The sequence below is a fragment of the Rhizoctonia solani genome, chromosome 5 (genome assembly GCF_016906535.1).
Source record: "Rhizoctonia solani chromosome 5, complete sequence".
In the NCBI taxonomy this organism is placed as follows: domain Eukaryota; kingdom Fungi; phylum Basidiomycota; class Agaricomycetes; order Cantharellales; family Ceratobasidiaceae; genus Rhizoctonia; species Rhizoctonia solani.
Genome location: NC_057374.1, coordinates 1,186,227 through 1,203,583, shown reverse-complemented (window position 1 = coordinate 1,203,583; position 17,357 = coordinate 1,186,227). Strand labels below are relative to the sequence as shown.

Here is a 17,357-nt window from a genome sequence, read left to right as displayed (position 1 = left end):
GAAATAAAATGAGCGTATACAGCAAAAAAGTCATATGGGCGGTCGTGATAGAATAGAGAAGAAAGGTCGAGAACGAAGCTAATGTTTGAACGATTCGCCCGGAATTAGTGTTTAACCAAAAGCAGTCGCGACGATCCAAAAGGCTAAAGGGGGGTAACTGGCTAGCATGGTAGGCCCTCGGAGAGAAAGGGAAAGAAAGGCTTGAAATCATGTGGAGAGTTAAGAAAAAGTGAACCAAGATAGCGATGTGGACAGTATTGCTAATAGTGAATGGTATGGGTTGCGCAAGACGGAATGCCAAGTTGATAATAGGAAGTCTGGTCCAGTGGTATATCGAGTCAATGAGAAAATAATCAAAAAAAGCACAAGGTTACAGTTTTACTTGAAGTCACCCAGGGGCCTCTCGAAGCCCCAAATGCTCTAATTCGTTCTCCCCGTCCAGCATTTCGGGAGGTTCGCCCCGCGAAGCACGAGCCAGCTCGATGCGCAATCGCATCATATCACTACCCAGTTTAGTCAGTAACATGAGGTCAAATTTTCAGAAAATAAGCGCACCGCTCATGTTGCCGTTGTTTTTCTCTCTCGGCTCGTTCCTTTTCTCGCTCTTCGTACCGCATGCGCTTCAACGTTAACCAGTCTTCCTCCCGCTTCCGCTTCCGCGATTCGTGTGCCTCTACAAACTTGACAATCACAGAAGCCGAAAGTGGTGGGCTCACGGGCGGGGGCGAAGGCGAAGCGCTGTGTCTGGGCGATGGATGAGACGGTCCGGTTGTGCGTGTGACTGAAGGTGCTCGGGTATGTCCGCTCGGCGGACGCTGAGTCGATGGTCCTGCCATGGTTGGCGGTGGTACAGGCGGGGGCGGAAGCGCCGGGGAGCGAGTCAATATGCTGTGAGGCGCTGGGAATGAGGGAGAGGGAGCCGATGCGGACGCTGGGCCCGAGACTCCGCTTCCAGACGCATATGGTCTATGAATCGAAATGGGATGAGGCGCCGGGTGCTGTGGGTGCTGAAGCCGCTGAGTTTGATGGTGTTGCGACTGTTGTTGTTGAAATTGTTGCTGTTGGTGCTGCTGCTGCTGCTGCTGTTGTTGTTGTTGTTGCTGCTGTTGTTGCTGCTGTTGTTGTTGTTGCTGTTGCTGCTGCTGCAATTGCTGCTGCTGAGTCGACGGATGGGTCAAGTGCGGGGTTGATTGAGGGACATTGGGCGGCATGCCATATGAAAATCCAATATTTCCCCCATGCTGTTGTGGTTGCTGAACAAAGTTTCTGGTTGCGGGGCTATGAGGCCCAGAAAGGGCTAGATTGGCAGCGGCATGACCGGTTGCGCCTTGCATCGCAGACTGTCGCGTGGCGCCCGTAGAAGACTCGCCGAGCGAGCCGGATGTCTGATGTCTGGGGGTCTGGGGGGTAGGTATGACCTGGGGGGCTTGGGTCGTCGCGCGAACCTGCGGGTTTTGCGCAGTTGCGCGGATCGGTGACGTCTGGCCAGAAGTGGAGATGGAATTGGTGGGCACGGACGAAGAGTTCTGGGTGCGCTTAATCAGGTCTCGAACGCGAAAGAACTGAGGAAGCTTTTCCTTGACCCTGCCTGATTGAGATGTGTGAGCGGGACGCGTACACAACGCGCAAACAGGACAACGGAAAGTAGAGGAGCGAGAGAAGGGAGGGGGGAGGGTGGAGGGGGCGGGTTGAAACAACCCAAGACAAAGGACGGGATGTCAGGCGTCATCCCATCGCATCAAGGATCGTGACACGGACGGGCGCCCGGAATGGATAGGGAGAACCAGGAGCCGGATCGCATCAGAAGAAGGTAAATTCTTAGAGAGGAGGACGTACCCCAGGCGGCGGCGAGATGGGGGTCTGACGAGCTGGTAACGTCGTGCTCGTCGTTGATCATGGGGAGCCATTCGACGAGTTCGCGCTCGCAATCTTGATAGAGGTTGACAATTCTGACGATCGAGATTAGATATGAAAGTACGAGATGGAGGGGAGGGGGGGGCATCACATGACCGAGCGTTGTCGGAAATGAGGGAACGCCAACTCACTCACTTGAACAATTTATTCTTTACGCTGACGGCGAGGGGCTCGAGCGTACGTTTATCTTCGAGGTCGTAGCGCGAGTCGGCGGCAAAGAGATGGCGGGCAATTTCGCGCTGGAGATCGCGCTTGGGGACGCCGATGACGACACGGGTGTGTTCTGGACCGACCTGGGCGATGACTGCGTGCCATTGCTTGTCGGTCCGCTCGAGGGCCTGGATGAGGCGGTCGGTGAGATCGCCTTCCTCCCAGCTAGTAAGAGGCCAACAATGGCAATAGGCATAACAATAACAATCAAAATAACAAACCGATGAGCGAGTGGGTATTAGTGTCGAGTCGGGGAGTGGTGGGAGTGAACGTACCGACAGAGATGCTGGGCCGGTCGACGTCCTTCTTGCCTGGACCACGGCCGCCTCGCTTGCGAACGGGCTGCTGTGACTGGCCATCGAAGATATCCTGGGAGAGGTCGGCAGACGGGATGGCATGGGCGGACGGATGGGAGTGTGTTTGCTGTTGCTGGAGCCAGGCTGCTGCTGGGAAAAGTTTGAGAGCATAGGGTCAGGATGGTGTATCGGGGGATAATGGCGGGCTTGGTGGGACGGAGACGAGTTGTGCATCATGTGCGGCGGCAGAAGCGAGCCGACTTGTCCGTGCGAAAGCGCGCACTGGGCAAGAAGCGGCCGGGATACTAGGTACTAGATACTAAATAGTCGGGGAGGCGAAAGGGGAATATGCGGCTACTGGGGGAGCTACTGGGGAGCTATAGCTTAGCTATTTGGATTGCTGCTACTTGTGCTTGCTGCGATGGGCGGCTCCACGGAATAAGTTAACTGCGATGGTCGTCTGCTTGCTGCATCAAGTCTCGAAGCGGTCGGGCCTGCCACTCCAAGCGCTGCTGCCAGCAGGGACCCAGCAGAAACACACGAGGCCAACGTTGCCTCGCTCCCGGATCCAAATAAAATACAGTCCCTGACATAACCGCCCGCTGCTGCCGCCGGGTCCTCACGTGCAGGCACCGTTTCCTCGCTTTCGCTGTCTGAAGCCCCCTGTCCATTGCCCTTAAATCGCCTGATCGCCGCTTGTATATGCGCTCCCCGCTGCCCATATGCCCTTGCCCATCGTCCGACCCGACTGGATGAGCTCATCTCTCCCCCACGCCTTCCCCCCTGACACCGCCCCCCGCCCGCCCGCCTCGTGGCATTGCGACCCGTCGCGCGTGGCCACAACGCGGCGTGACGTCAAAAAAAAAAATTCCACACAATCTGACCCCATTTGGACACACACAGCGTGGCAATTCATACGTCGCATTACACGCGGGTTAATCATACACAATACACCAGCACTAACTATCTCTGTCCCACGCGCCATTTCGAGCTCGGAAGCCCCAGGCCAGCGGCAGCCCAGACGCAAAGCAGCGAAAATGACGGCCACACCATACGTTCGCTCCGCTCGATCGCTTCCATATCCTCGTCTGTGATTCCCGCATCCGTCGCCGTTCCAAATATCGCCGTGTCTGAAATAGACTCGGGCTCGTGCGTCCCACGTTCCAGCAAATTGAGCGTCGCAGGATCGATCCCTAGTACCGTTTCGAGTATGAACCGAAACGGAAACCGCACCGTGCGCTGTTGTTGCTGGTCGTACTCGCCTAGTGCCGGATGCGCCACCATCCACCCGTTCCGCTCGACTAGACCCACTCTCCTTTTACGATGCCCTTGTGGAACAGGCCCAAACCACCTGTTCCCGTTCCGCCTTTCTCCACAGCCCCAGTCCCAATGCCAGTCCCAACGTCAATGCCAACGCCAGCCGCACGATAGGCCCACCTGCTCTCTTCCAACGTCGGAAAATGAAACTGGGAAAGCGCATCTTCATACTGCGTTTCGTTTTCGTCTCCCCTCGACTCTCTTCCCTGCCACTCGCTCCCGTCCGAAGTCCACTCCCACATCTCGACCTCGGCCGATCCAGAACCCGAGCCCAATCCCAAACCTGAGCCTGAACCCGAACCCGAGCCTGAACCCAACCCCAACCCCGAACCTGAACCCGAACCCGAACCCAAACTCCAACTCGGAATCACGCGCGCACTTCCCAAACGAACGATCCTATCTCGAGTGAGAGGCGCGCTCCCCGTTGGACTAAACTCCCATCCGCTCGTACTCGCGAGGGAAAACGCGGACTGGGCACGTCGATGAATGAAGGAGAGGGTAATACGGATGAAGATGCGTTCGAGTCGACCCGGGTGCGGACCGAGTTGTCTGAACCGAGTCGGGCGAGGAGTGACATGTCCGAATCGACCGGATGGGAGGGGAATAGTCTGAACTGGTTCGTACCAGGGACAAGTCCGAGCCGACTCGGATAGGAGACGAAAGATCTGACGTAGCAGTCGAATCGACTCGAGCTCGGGAAGAGGAAGATACGGCTCGACTGGACGAAGCAGATACCGTCGAGTCGACTCGGGCATGGCGTAGACGGGCGATTCGGGATGGGGAGAGGCAGGTTCCGAGGATGGGCAGCTGGGAAAATAAGGATGGGTGATTGAGGATGAGTGTAAGCATCGCGTCCAATAGTACTATAGTCTCTTTCTCTTGTTCCAGGCGGTGAACTAGGCCCCGACACGTCCGAAGCTGCAAAGACCGATTCGAGGGAAGTCGGATGCGAGGGCCGCTATAATACGCTGCCATATTATGTACGTACTTGTACCAGTGGACGTCTTGTGCAAGGCGGGCCTTTTAACGTAATAGACCGAGCCACTTGTTGGCGTTCCGGATCCATTAGGCGCCCGGAGGTAATCAAGCGTTGCCTGGAGTCGAAGGAGAGATTCGACTTTGGGTTTTTCATTTCGTCTGATTGGTCCTCACGTCATGTGAACTTTTTTTTTCTCTGCTTCGACGATTGATAGACTCGGGGGATCACACGTTGGTTCCTTGGCAATTTTGGTTGGGGCAAATGTACAAGTTCAAAAAACAGATTTTATTCCACATTGTGGGCAATAAGTATAACATGCAATGCATCGTTTATCCTTCAAAGGTGAAGCTGGCTCCGACCTTGTGTGCAGCAGGAGCAGCAGTGTCATTGAGACGCTGGGTGTCGAGTGCGAGACCGAACGAGGCGCGAACACCGGGGCTAATAAACTGGTTAGAGAGAATTCCAATCATGCTATTGAATTAACCTACCGAAGAGCCTGGGTGTAGCCAAGAACGAGGACACCAGTATTGTTAATCTTGGCCTTGACAAAAGCAGCCGAGTCGAGGTATCTGTATGCGGGTCAATGGGTGCACGGCTCATTGAATGCGCAGCACTTACGCCTTGGCACCAACTTCGAGGTTCACACCACCAGTAGTCGCCTTGGTGTCGTAGACGGCCTTGGCACCAGCCTCGACATCGCGAGAAACACGGTGGTAATAGCTCGCAGAGTAGGACGAGAAGTTGCCCAATCCGTGAAGAGTGACAGCATACTCGGGAGCAGAGAAGCCAATGGCAGCGGCATACCGGGTGACCTTGCCGGCAGTAACATCGTACGCGGCCTCACCACCGAGCAAGAAGCCGTCGCGGCCGACGACAGTGTCGGCGGTAAAAGTGGGACCCTTGAAGAGATCGACGACAGCGCGCGAGTGGAGACCAGGCTGCTTCCAGATAGCGTTAACAAGTGCAGTCTTTTGGCCCTTGTCAGGGAGGAGTGCGGTATTCAAATCAAGCTTGAGACCCTTGGCGATTTGGTTCTCGAGCTCGACTTGAGTGCTATATTCTAAAATTAGTAAACGAAATTGACGCTACTATGGCGTGATTAGACGTACCGGAGGACGTTGGCAGTGGTCCATGCCTGGGTGATGACGAGGCCGTTCTTAGGGTCAGAGTACTTGGCCTCGACATCTCCGTTGATGACCGCGACTTGTTGTCGCGGGTTCCGGCAACCTTGAAGATTGGCCGCTGGGAGTCTTGGTCTTGACCTCGAGCGAAGTTCCAAAGACAGGCAAGTCCTTGCTCAGCAAGTCGTTGGAAGACTTGCCAAGATCCTACTCGATCGCGCATAAGCACACGGATTCACGCGTCGATTGTATGCACTTGCCTTCCAGTTGGGGGGCACGGGCTGGTTCGACATTATATGGTGCGTTGAGCAGAGGTCAAGTGGGATGGTCGGAATAGCACACGCGCACACTCGACTTTTTATGACACGGACACATGGCCCGACTCGACCCGAGTGCTTGCTCCTGTTTGGTCCGCGCCACCCATTTTTGTACATGTTACTCTGCCATGGCCGACGACGCGCAAGAAACTCGCAAGCGCCCACGCGTCAGTGACGAAGCTCCTGCCGATGATGTTGCCGAAGCTACGCCTGACGTCGAAGATGACGATGACGACGATGACATTGGGCCTATGCCTGTTCCAGAGGGTGCACCTACCTCTGGAGCTGCGAAGAAAAAGCGAAAAGGTGGGTGTTTGTTTTCTGTCGAATATCTAGTGCTTATGCGCGTGTATAGTTCTCCCGCATGAACGTCTGTTCTTGGACCACCTGCCCAGCGCAGACCGCTATTCCAAGAGCTTTATGCACCGCGACGTCCTTAATTATGTCATAATCACCAAGTACGTCTTTTCGACACTCTATGCTGGCCCACACCACTCACAGTACATATAGAACTGGCTTTTTGATCACTACCTCTATCGACGGCCACCTCAAATTCTGGAAAAAGCAAGAACAAGGCATCGAGTTTGTTAAGCACTTTCGCGCGCATTTGGCACCGATCGTTGCTTCTACCGCGTCTACCGATGGAACTGTGTCGCAAGCGTTGCGGAGATGGGAGCGTCAAAGTATTTGATGTTATCAACTTTGGTGCGTATAGGTCTTGGTCGTTTTGACAGTGTCTGATAGTCAATAGACATGATAAACATGATCAAGTTGGATTATACCCCCAAAACCGCTTGCTGGGTTCATAGGCGAGGGCAAGCTCAGGCGCTACTGGCCATGTAGGTCTACCGTATGTACTCGTTCACTTGGTACTGACACCCCATACCCAGTTCGGACGAAAAATCATCTACAATTCGAATCTACGACGGCAGAGGCGACGGAACTCCCCTCCAAACCATCTCGTCCCTCCATCGCGCCCCTGTTCATCTCATGACCGTAAGCTGACCCCGAACTCTTCCTGTTGACGCACAAAAGTGATATTCACATCTCAAGTCAGTACACCGACCATTTTGACACAGTCGTTTCAGCCGACGAGTCAGGCTTTGTCGAGTACTGGCAGCCCAGGGAGCCTTATGAGCCTCCGAAAGACGTTCCGGGTATGTGGGAATTCAAGAGCAGTACCGATTTGTACGAATTCAAAAAGGTGTGTGTTATTCACTGGGTTAGTTCATTTCGGAGCTAACTTGAGTCGGGAACACAGACAAAATCAATCCCAACTTCTCTCACATTCTCGCCCAACTCTTCACATTTCGTCACGCTCTCGAGCAGTACAGACCGCCAAGTCCGGATCTTCAACACCCTTACAGGGAAAATGACCCGACGGTATGACGAATCGCTCACGGCTATTCAGGAAATGCAGCAAGCCGGTACAGCGTCGCATAAACTTGATGACATGGAATTCGGACGACGACTGGCCGTCGAGCGAGAGATCGAAAAAGATCCAAAGGTCTTGTCTACTATTTCCGCAGTATGGGACGAGAGCGGGACGATGGTTTTGTATCCCACCCTAGTTGGGATCAAGGGTGAGTTTACTGGCTAAAGTCCAAATATGCGATCTGAAGTTGATTGGGTGTAGTGGTTAATACGGTTACGAACCGCGTTGTACGATTGTTGGGCAAGGACGAAACGGGTCGATGGTTGAATCTGGCGCTTTACCAAGGCGCTCCGGCTAAAAAGGGAATAACTACAATGGCAATGGCAGCTTCTGCAAATCCTATTCTTGCGAATAAGAAGTGCGAGACCCAACGTTGTTTTGCACCGCATATAAACGACCTCGGTTCTATATGTTTACACGCGACGAGCCAGAGTAAGTTTCCTCTTTTGTCGTCCGTTCATCTGATTGATTGTTGGGCGTAAACAGGGACAACAAGGTATCAGGAGACCGCGACGTGTTCAACGAAAAGCCTACGCGAGAAGAACAAACTATTGCATCTGCCCAGCCGGTCAAGGCTGCTCAATCCCTGGGCACCACAGCCGTAATCCACACAACCATGGGTGACATACACTGTCGTCTCTTCCCAGAACATGCACCCAAGGCCGTCGAGAATTTCGTCGGACACGCAAAGAGCGGGTACTTTGAAGGTGTCATTTTCCACCGAGTTATCAAGAAGTTTGTAAGTCTTGTTTTCCTTCCTGATCATCCGTATTTGTATTGATCGACGATGGGGGAGGAATAGATGATTCAAACGGGTGATCCACTTGGAGATGGAACGGGTGGTACGTCCATCTGGGGTAGAGAATTCGAAGACGATTTTCGCCCGCTGTCAAACATGATCGGTACGTTCTCCGCATCTCCCGGCCCCTCTTGCCTCTCTACCCGCGTCTCTATAGACCATATACACTTAGCATGGCTAATGCTGGGCCCAATACCAACGGTTCTCAATTCTTCATCACCACCGTGTCACGCCTTGGCTCGATAACAAGCATACGGTCTTTGGTCGAGTCGTGCATGGTCTGGAGGTTGTGCATGCGATTGAGAATGTCAAGGTTAACAAGGTTGACAAACCGTTTGAGGATATCAAGATAGTTAATGTGGATGTCGAGTAGTTGTATCTGGACTTTATTAGATCAGAAGAATATAGGATATTCCAGTGGACAAAAGCGTATGAGAAATAGAAATCGAGAAAGAGAGCTTAAAAGAGAGGATACGGTTGTAAAGCTAGATAATATGGGAGTGAAAAGAGTGTGTGGGTGAAACGTGAATGATGTACACCAACAGAACATTTATGCAAAGTTTAATCTAAGTTGGGAAGTCTAATATACATACACGTAATTTCATAAAGCGATCATAGTTCAACGAGGGGTAAAATACTGTCTTCAAACTCGGAAACCCCAGAATAGGGCTAGAGTCGTACCTGCACCTGCGCCTTGCCGAGTCGCCCCCTGCTGTATTCACAAGGCGGGGATACAGATGGAAGCAGCCTAGTTCAAGTCGTGTTTGACCGATCACACACACAAATGTGATTCAGGCGCCAATTACCACCTGTGGAACTCATGCCGGCTATTGGCCCTCTAATCAACCCCAGTTCGCTGAGAACTTGAAACGTGTTCCATAAAGTATCAATACAACTTACCGCTCCAGAAATACCATGTGTGTTCCATCCTTTCAGGGCAAAGGGGCCTTGGGTTTTATATCGCCCGGGCGCTCTGAGTCTTGCGTCCCCTTTGACCTTTTTTACTAGACTTGTGGAGCCTGTTCCGGAGCTTTGTAACTGCCTCGGGTGGACTTAGGCGGGGAAGATATGGCGAGTGGGACTGTAGCCACCGCGAACGCTGCAAGTGCCATAGAGCCGTAGAGCGCTAAAAGTGATCTACGTTAGACACCTTCGGATGAATGAGTGAGTCCTATCACGACAAACCTGGTGCTTGACTGGGATCTTCAGCATGGTCGTCGAAGTATAGCAGAGGTATCTCAGAGACATCCTAGATGGGCGTCCAGCTTATGTAGACCTTGGCATCCTTGTGCATTTCACAGTGCGAGTGTAAGCATCTTCTATTTCGGGCGCTTGTTAGATGGACTTGACAACTCAACTAAAAGGGCAAGAAAGGCAGACACAGCCACATTGTGGGCGGGATCAAATTACTTGCTGGTAATTAGACTGGTTCCGCCGGCTTGTCTTGACCTGAGTTACCAAAGCGGAGTAGCGGTTCGGTGGATTCTTAGCATATAGGAATAGGAGGTGAAGCCCGTGTGCGTGAGGTTATTCAGGAGCGTGTCTCCCTTGAGCTTATGAGCTTTGCCTTGCATCACCCGGCCCTGCTATTGGAAGCTGGGATGTATCTCGACTTATGGCGCTCCGCGATACAGCTCTTTGTCGTGCTTCAGAAAGTCGAAGGATGGTCTACCATCGGATACTGGATACTCGTGGCCTTGCTCTCTTGGTTGCCAATTCTCAGGGCTTATTCCATCTCAGCTCAAAGCCTTTGGAGCAAACAGCACAAAATACAAAGCTCTTTGAGCAAGCGCTGCGGCGATGTCCCTACAATGGCCGACAAAGAGAGTTTTTCTGCCAATTCCCGGCTCCTGCAGACTCTGAGTCCGATGAATTAATCTATATTTGACTTTTAACTTTAACCCCGAGGAATACTTATTCGACTACAGAGGCCACTTCAAGCCTTCCTAAAAGACTTCACGCCGTCATCCTTAACTCGTAGCCCTATGTCTGTATTCGCACAGGCTTCTGATAGGTCTTTGTGATACATGAACCTACGTCCAGGTTTATAAAGTCGCAGGTATGGGGTTGGTAAGTCGAAACTAGCTACACGAACGATGGCTTCAATCCATGCCAAACTACCACTGGAAATAATCTCTCAAATACTACACACTAAATGGGAAACACTCGATCAACTCGCTTTACTCTTAAGAGTGTGTCGTTTATGGTACCGGATCGTCTTTCCTATTTTGTACAACACAGTCTACCTCTCTTGGAATGCCCCTGCATTCGCCACTCGTCTTTTAGATGAAGATCTCCTTTTGGCACATCACCCTCGTCTGTCTACTCTGGGGACACTAGGAATAAACATACCTCCTCCTATAGAGGGCTTCGAGCAGCTGACCACGTTCGAGCTCTGATTCTGGATAACCGCTTGCAAAGAGAAGTGCCTGTTATGCAGCCTCTAGAGGAACGTATCCTGCACGTGGGACTTCTGCTTTTGAAAAAACTAAAGCGCATCGATTGGACTTTGCCTTTTTACCCGATGGACATGAGGTTTTTCGACTACCTGAGCTTCCGTTGCCCAGACATCGAATACGTTTCTTTTGAGATCTCCGACCATTCCCTTTATAGGAGGATTTCAGGTGAGAATCGCTTTTAATTTCGTGGTTTACGGAATGTTAAACCCGGGCGGTTAACAGATCAGGATTTAACTTCGGTGAGTGAATGTATTTGGCAATAATGGCAGCTTGGGCTTAAAATCTCGTTAAGCTGTTTACTTTTAGCGAGCTCAAGCACATTCAGGTCAAGGATAGCCGACTCCGTAAGAAAGTTATATCTTCATCCCACCGGCCGAAGCTCACCCTCAGCTCCTCGCATATAGCGTTCGACCCTGAAACTAATGGCCATATATCGCCGGCTCTGGTAAATATGATAATGCGATCGCCCAATCTCGAATATTTAGAGCTCGACCTCAAAGAAGATCCTGACGATCCACAATTCCTGTCGGCAGGTTGGCTCGTCGAAGCAATATCCCCGGTTTTGAAACATACTTTTGAACACTTGAAAGTCTTCCGCCTGGGTGGGACTGCAAACATTGATTCAGAACTTCTGTTGCGGCCCGAAGAGGAGAGCCTTATTAGAGGGTTTATCTTAAGACATCCCGGCTTGCATACACTTCAGCTACCTTGGGACTGGGACATGAATTCACTGATTCGAGAGCCTATTCACGAAACTTGGATGACCCTTCAAGGTGCTCTTCCAAACCTACGATGCTTTGAGGGACCCATATATTTGGTCATCATCTTCCTGAAACTCAAACTCGCCCAGCAGCTCGAACGTTTAGTAGTCGTGGACTCTTCTGAAGACGAAGAGTCGGATTTAGCTAAATTTATAGAAAATTTCCCTCGGTTACCGAACCTGCGAGTCCTTGAGCTTCAGTCCACTTATATGTTAGATACTACAAGTTTCTCCGAAATAATGAAGGCAACTCCAAACATCACTGAGCTTACCGTGAACTGGGTCGATGGAGATCCGGTGAGTTTTAGTCTTCGAGGTTTGGGATAACATCCACTAAGTCCAGATTAATTTTCAGGAGGCCACTATACAAACTTTGGCTGGACTAAAGTACCTCAAGTCGCTTGCTGTGGGATTCAATGTTATGCCTCACTTGGTCAATCGACCCTACCAGGCTGTACCCGTTCAACAAGAGTTACGGGAGGTGCTTCAACTTGCTCATGAGTGTACCAGTCTCGAAGTGGTTCGCATCCTACCGGAAGAAGGCAGCAAATTTGATCACGATACACGTTTTTATATTCGAGAGCGTCCAATGGATGACCACCAACATCAATCGCTTGACCATGCGTAGATTGATGCCAGTTGGAGTGTCTCCTGCGATGGACCTGGATTTGTGTAAACAGAAATATCGGGGTTTTCTAGGCGACTTTTCCTAGATCATACCCCCCCCCCATTCATTATTTGTATCTATAGCTCACTTCACTGCTCTATTGAATAGAATTGAACTTTGTTTTGTTAAATAGGATGTCAACACTTCGGCGATATGCGTTTCAGTGCATCAGTGACATATATATAGTAGAACAAAGCACTCGCATCGCATGTCTTGTTTGCAATGCAACTGTGAACAACATTCCAATAAATTCCTTAGTTTGAGACTGAGTGGAATTTTAGTGACATAATTGACACTCAGCATAAACATTAAGTGTAGGTGTAAACTATAAAATAAGTTGAACTCGCACATATTAAGTCTGGTTCTCTAGCGCATACTCTGCCATCGCCCCAGATGTCCACTTCCGCGCTCCCCAGGCCACTTCACAGATGACCCCGCCATCTGTATCTTTGAATTTGATAGCAGAAGTATTGCGGACGGTACCTATAACGTCATAAATCACATCTAAAACTTGCCAGAGCCAGTTCCCGGCTTAATATGTTTCTCGATGTTCAAATTTCCCAGACCAAACGACAGCCCTATATGATTTTTAATCAGTTAAATTGAAGCAAACCACCATGTGTGTACCTACAGCTCGATGCGACTGCTCATGCTTTATGATTAGGATGATGCGAGATATTATAGAGCACAGGGACTTACATTGCATGCCTTCTCCGGGACTGAACCCAACCTGTGTCTGCCCAGCATGATCATGCTTCCATTTGAGTTGACCGAGTAATTGACCAGGTGTGGTTTGTTTTTGAACAGAATTACGAATCAAGTAGGCTAGTTCGCCAAGAGACTTGGAGCGCACTTGCACACTCGTCAAATGTTCAGTGGACATGTTGAAAAAGGCATTCTGTAGATATGCATGACCCGGGGTAAATGCTTCTGGGAACCGATTTCTGATACCCAAAGTGAATATAATGACATGTGAAAAGCCTGATGTCGTACCTGGCGTCGACTACGTAGATGAAGCGAGTTTGTTCTTCGGGTTCGTTCTCATCGATGAATGTATGCTATTTATGGATTGAGCGCTAAATATTAATATTGAGTGTATTGTAAACTTACCTTGTACAGCCAAGCAGAAATCACATCGCTGGTACTCAAGAACGAAACCGGAGTTCCAGCCAGTTCAAGTCCTGCGAGTGCTTCACTTTTTAATCGATCGATTTCAGAGGCCGGGAAGTAGACGATCCGTTGTTCGAATGGCCCATCTACCTCAAAGGCTTTACTTTCTGCATTACGAAGTGCAATACCTTGCTCAGGGCCCCAGATCACCCAGCCAAAGCTTGAATCAGGATTGTCAGGTAACTCCAGAGCGCGAGGAAGCAGAATTGACCAAGGGTCATGAGCCAAGATGGGTGGAATGGGCTCCTCGTTTAGAGCACGGATAAAAGCTTTAGCGAACTCGGTAAACCCAGATGCGTCCATGAGGATATGCAGGATAGTCAAAGTGATTATCGTCGCATCAGATAGGTAGGCAACATGTAGACTGAATGCGGGTTCTCCGGTTGCGAGATAGTGTTCAACGGTTTTTAGTGGATGTTCTCGGTAAAGGGTTTGATTTCGTCGCATAACTTGGGTGGATATCGACTTGGTTTTTGTGTATAGGCTTTCCAGTTCGGCCAGTTCGGAATCAGTCGCCTAGGCTCATTCCCAGAATGAGTATATATGCACGAAGATCAAGCAAGTAAATTCAACGCACTTGGAAGGTAACTTTCAATCGTGCCTCCTCGGGATGAGGAATCACGGCTTCGATTTTACCAGTCTTTATGGAGCAATCGTCACGTTTTTGCCCCTCTCTTAAAGCGGGAGTTCATTCGTACTCACTTGGTAATTTCTCTGAATTTTTGATCCCAAGATGGGCCATTCCTTTGCAATTTTGGCGCACGCCTCTTCAACGTGATGTTGGTCGACCGCACCACTAAACACCAGCCCCGCACTGAGCGTGACGGATTCGGCTGCAGAGTTGAGGTCCATGAACGGAAGGCTTAGGATGTAAGACATGGTGGGTTGGTTTGTAGACCAGGTTCTGCGACGAAGCAAGTGGTATTCTTTTATATCTCATGAATGCTCGCGTTGGCCCTATTTTTGGCTTCGACGTGTGGGGGTGAGACCGATGAGCCCGTATAAATTGACTCGACTAATTTACAATCAAGGGAGTAAGTGAGTCACCAAGAGAATAACAGAAAATACCTCTCCTGTTCCAGAATAATCACGAGTCAGATCATTTATCACTCCTCACGCGTATATGCGTCGAGAAACCTTTGCGGCCAACAACCTACGCGGATTAAATGTATAATATATATGAAGCTCGCAAAAGGAATACAAGATAACGTGACAGCCCCATCTAGTCGGTATTCTTCTTCTGTTTCTTCTTCGCGGGCCCGTCCTCTTTTTTGGCAGCCTTGTCCTTCTTTCCCTTTTTTGGTGCCTCCCCATCCTTTTTCTTCTTCTTAGGGGCATCGGCAACAGCGAGGTCTCCGCTGACAATCGACATTCGGTCAGATACTTCGGAATCACTTTCGGATGGCGATCCGCCGTCGGATTCAGAGGCTTCAAAGTCTTCGTCTGTTCGCTCTGTTAGCCACGAAAACAAGAAATAGGGGGAGAGGGAGAAGGTTACGTACCTGCCTCACTCTCATCGTCGCTATCCATCGCCCTTGGTTTAGGACGCTCGCTTCCGTCACTGGCAACACTCTGCATCTCATCATCGCTGTCTTCCACAACAGCTCCCAGCAAATCAGGTCAGCCATCTCATTTTTGGTTCGGACCTGTTAAAGCAGCATAGATTAGCTTTAACCAAAATCAGACTGTACCGATTTTTGCGCACTTTTTGGAAGTAAGGTAGTTTTCGATTGGGTCATGCTCTTCCTTGTTTATAGATGTAAACGTGACTTCTGGTCCAGTTTTGGAAATGACTTTAAGATCGAATGTACGCGCCGATGATGTACCAGAGCCCATTCTGCACAGGCGTGATTAGGTCAGTATTCGAATGGGCAGAGTTTGAGAGCAGAGAATAAGCAGAATGGAAAGAGACGAGCAGAAAAGACATACCGAGAAAACACGACCTGATGTATGTCCGTAAACTCGACAAGATGAGGTTGCTTGGCCACGAAGAACAATGACTTTTCGAGCGGGAAAGCGTGCCTTGGACGGCTTTCAAGTTGCACTTTACACCGTACATATCTTCATGACTGCGAGCGACAAATCAGTTTTCGGTGGCATAATTGAATCCAGCAAAAGGGCAAGATATACCTGCGGAACGTGGTGGTGCAATAATCTTCTTGCCACTCAGCCCTCTGAAAATTCTCGAGATGACCTCGTGTGCTGGACCATCGTACTTCTTTTCGAGTTTTCCTTCATATTTAGCTTTGAGTTGCTCCCTGCACATTTAATTCAATTTTTAGTTAAATGTGCCTCTTCGAATAACGATAGGGACTCGGATACTAGAATTTTTGGAGGGAATAGAGGATAAAGATGAGAAAGGAGCACGCACTCGTCCATTTGAATCTCGGTCTCTAGGTCCTCGTCCCTCCGAATAGCATACGCAAGTAAGGATAACGGGTTTGACCTTGTCGAATTGGAGGATCAAGTCCAACCTGTGGGCACACAAAAATAAAATTGGATCAGACAGTGCAAGCAAAATAACTGGAAATCGACACATAAAACAAAGAAACTTACCACCATCTCAACATGCAAATCGTCCGGGGAGAGCAAAAACAGCCTTGTAATCGATGAATACAAAATCTTGTAATCGTATGTTTTTCCACGTAGTCGAAGGAAAGTTGGAAACATGTCGATATCGTAGCGACCACTAGTTATTCGACGTGCCAAGTTAACCTCATGTCGGAGAAATAGATGGCCAGAAGGAATAAGACATACCGAGGAGTCTGATATTGACCTCGCTGAAACTAACCAATACGTCTCCAGTGACTTGACCGATATCGGCCTTGTCCTTGATCAAATCGTGGAAAGCCTGTGCGGCCGAGACATCTTCATCATCACCATCGCCTTCGTGGGTGCCCGGAACATAGAAACGAATCTCAGACAGCTCGTCTGGTCGGCCTTTTTTGCTTTTTGGCTGTGAGGTAGGATTAGACATGTTGAATTCAAGTGAGACCTCAGTTCGCCCTGCAATATTGGAGTTTGCAACCGAGCGAAGAGGAATCTCGAACGCTGTCCGGTTGGAGATTATAAACGCTAGATCGGAGCCTGTCTATTGCATGAGCTCAAGTGCAATAAGGGGTCTAGGGGAAAGAGAGCAGACCTTGAACGTCTGTAGACCCCCAGTTCCAGCCCTTGACACTGATTTCTTTCGTTTCAAGCTGTGTTTTGTAGTGTTGAGTAACGAGCTGAGAAACCTTGTCGTGGTCCTAGAACGCATTCCAATATTAACAAGAAATTCGGCAAGAAAAAATCCAAAGACTGACCTCTCGTAAAAATCCATCAAAAGTTTCTCTCCTCCTGTTCTCCTTTAGAATCAGCCGGAGTTGAAAATTGCGTGACACTCTGTGGGGTATTTAGTCCCTCGAAATATGCCAGCATGCTATTCGCTCACCGTAGCCACTGGCAATATTTTATGTCTCCGGCCTGGATCATGATACTTCCTTCACCCTCGAGTGCTTTCCATGCGATACCAGCAGGCGCAAAGCGGATCTCTACAAGCCGGTATTAGCTGAAAAGTAAATAGTGGATATCTGAGGGCTTACTCCCAAGTTCAACCCAGTTCCATGGTAAATACTATCGAATTGGGTGGTCATTGTTGTCGCAGCAGTGGTGGCTGGGATATCGAAGCTTGATCATAAACGCGACGCGTCTAAGCGCCGGGACCAAGTTCAACCCTGCCAGTGCTTCTAGCTCTACCATCATATTACATCCGATTATATTACCTTAGCCCTCAATGGACAGTCTTGAAGCTCGCTCACGAGACGTTCAAGAGCGTACATTTTGTAAATGGTATTAACATATCTTTTATTTATTTTCATCGGTTCACAGATAGGATGCATTCAGGCTCAACACCAAACTCGAGTCGCACAGC

General features: G+C 49.9%; 6 protein-coding genes across 6 annotated transcripts; 1 reads left to right on the top strand and 5 right to left on the bottom strand.

The window, feature by feature from the left end:
• Positions 1-388: 388 nt before the first annotated feature.
• On the bottom strand, positions 389-3,182 carry RhiXN_09192 (uncharacterized protein; the record flags this gene model as incomplete). The annotated part of the gene is made up of 6 exons (XM_043329008.1): positions 389-503; positions 556-1,588; positions 1,837-1,949; positions 2,050-2,278; positions 2,346-2,570; positions 2,828-3,182. 6 exons carry the CDS (start codon positions 3,180-3,182, stop codon positions 389-391), a joined length of 2,070 nt encoding a protein of 689 aa, XP_043180454.1.
• A 201-nt stretch (positions 3,183-3,383) lies between these two features.
• On the bottom strand, positions 3,384-4,492 carry RhiXN_09191 (voltage-dependent ion-selective channel protein; the record flags this gene model as incomplete). The annotated part of the gene is made up of 2 exons (XM_043329007.1): positions 3,384-3,721; positions 3,772-4,492. The coding sequence occupies 2 exons, from the start codon at positions 4,490-4,492 to the stop codon at positions 3,384-3,386; spliced, it is 1,059 nt and encodes a 352-aa protein (XP_043180453.1).
• A 553-nt stretch (positions 4,493-5,045) lies between these two features.
• On the bottom strand, positions 5,046-6,130 carry RhiXN_09190 (mitochondrial outer membrane protein porin; the record flags this gene model as incomplete). Its single annotated transcript, XM_043329006.1, has 5 exons — positions 5,046-5,154; positions 5,205-5,285; positions 5,335-5,769; positions 5,826-6,008; positions 6,069-6,130. The coding sequence occupies 5 exons, from the start codon at positions 6,128-6,130 to the stop codon at positions 5,046-5,048; spliced, it is 870 nt and encodes a 289-aa protein (XP_043180452.1).
• Positions 6,131-6,282: 152 nt separating this feature from the next.
• Positions 6,283-12,235, top strand: RhiXN_09189 (peptidyl-prolyl cis-trans isomerase, cyclophilin-type protein; the record flags this gene model as incomplete). Its single annotated transcript, XM_043329005.1, has 14 exons — positions 6,283-6,460; positions 6,510-6,612; positions 6,665-6,837; positions 6,906-6,993; positions 7,045-7,150; positions 7,212-7,358; positions 7,416-7,737; positions 7,791-7,947; positions 8,076-8,328; positions 8,392-8,491; positions 10,782-11,012; positions 11,070-11,086; positions 11,140-11,904; positions 11,963-12,235. The coding sequence occupies 14 exons, from the start codon at positions 6,283-6,285 to the stop codon at positions 12,233-12,235; spliced, it is 2,913 nt and encodes a 970-aa protein (XP_043180451.1).
• Positions 12,236-12,778: 543 nt separating this feature from the next.
• RhiXN_09188 (Transferase domain-containing protein) lies at positions 12,779-14,323 on the bottom strand (the record flags this gene model as incomplete). Its single annotated transcript, XM_043329004.1, has 7 exons — positions 12,779-12,852; positions 12,906-12,917; positions 12,974-13,218; positions 13,268-13,332; positions 13,385-13,960; positions 14,022-14,084; positions 14,147-14,323. 7 exons carry the CDS (start codon positions 14,321-14,323, stop codon positions 12,779-12,781), a joined length of 1,212 nt encoding a protein of 403 aa, XP_043180450.1.
• Positions 14,324-14,666: 343 nt separating this feature from the next.
• RhiXN_09187 (structure-specific recognition protein 1) lies at positions 14,667-17,079 on the bottom strand (the record flags this gene model as incomplete). The annotated part of the gene is made up of 12 exons (XM_043329003.1): positions 14,667-14,887; positions 14,947-15,048; positions 15,136-15,281; positions 15,374-15,488; positions 15,575-15,702; positions 15,816-15,844; positions 16,001-16,159; positions 16,236-16,531; positions 16,587-16,692; positions 16,750-16,828; positions 16,878-16,975; positions 17,029-17,079. The coding sequence occupies 12 exons, from the start codon at positions 17,077-17,079 to the stop codon at positions 14,667-14,669; spliced, it is 1,530 nt and encodes a 509-aa protein (XP_043180449.1).
• Positions 17,080-17,357: the final 278 nt, after the last annotated feature.